The sequence below is a fragment of the Eimeria mitis genome, genomic scaffold (assembly GCF_000499745.2).
Source record: "Eimeria mitis Houghton genomic scaffold, Emh_scaff1306, whole genome shotgun sequence".
In the NCBI taxonomy this organism is placed as follows: Eukaryota; Apicomplexa; class Conoidasida; order Eucoccidiorida; family Eimeriidae; genus Eimeria; species Eimeria mitis.
Genome location: NW_013568686.1, coordinates 391 through 1,153, shown reverse-complemented (window position 1 = coordinate 1,153; position 763 = coordinate 391). Strand labels below are relative to the sequence as shown.

Here is a 763-nt window from a genome sequence, read left to right as displayed (position 1 = left end):
ACTACCACCCGCAGCAGCAGCAGCAGCAGCAGCAGCAGCAGCAAAAGTATTTATACTGTATATCAGCATCGGCAGCATCAACATGAATGAAGAAGCTCTTTGTCTGGCGAATGTGGCATCATCAGCAACAGCAGCATCACCACCACAACTACCCGCAGCAGCAGCAACCACAGCAGCAGCAGCAGCAGCAAGATGCATTACTGTATATCAGCATCAGCAGCATCAACGTGTATAAAGAAGCTCTTTGTCTGGCGTATGTGGCATCAACAGCAGCACCACCACAACTACCCGCAGCAGCAGCAACCACAGCAGCAGCAGCAGCAGCAGCAGCAGCAGCAGCAGCAGCAGCAACATTTACTGTATATCAGCATCAGCAGCATCTACATGTATAAAGAAGCTCTTTGTCTGGCGTATGTGGCATCATCAGCAGCACCATCACCACCACTACCCGCAGCAGCAGCAACCACAGCAGCAGCAGCAGCAGCACCAATCACAGCAGCAGCAGCAGCAGCAGCAGCAGCAGCAACATTTACTGTATATCAGCATCAGCAGCATCAACATGTATAAAGAAGCTCTTTGTCTGGCGTATGTGGCCGTCATAGAAAGAGGCCTCCCCCCCACTAGCAGCCATAAGAGCAGCAGAAGGAGCAGCAGATGTATCTATACACATACACACATATTTTTTATTTATTTTTATTTATTTTTATTTATTTTTATTTATTTTTATTTATATATGTATATATATATGTATTATAGGAAGATA

General features: G+C 46.1%; 1 protein-coding gene across 1 annotated transcript in view; it reads left to right on the top strand.

Moving 5' to 3' along the window:
* Positions 1 to 392, top strand: part of EMH_0034230 (uncharacterized protein) — a gene marked incomplete at both ends in the record, with an annotated part of 1,604 nt that extends 1,212 nt beyond the window's left edge. Inside the window, one exon of the mRNA XM_013494849.1 lies at positions 126 to 392. Coding sequence (XP_013350303.1) covers positions 126 to 392 — 267 coding nt within the window. The remainder of the gene's footprint in view (positions 1 to 125) is intronic.
* Between the last annotated feature and the right edge of the window lie 371 nt (positions 393 to 763).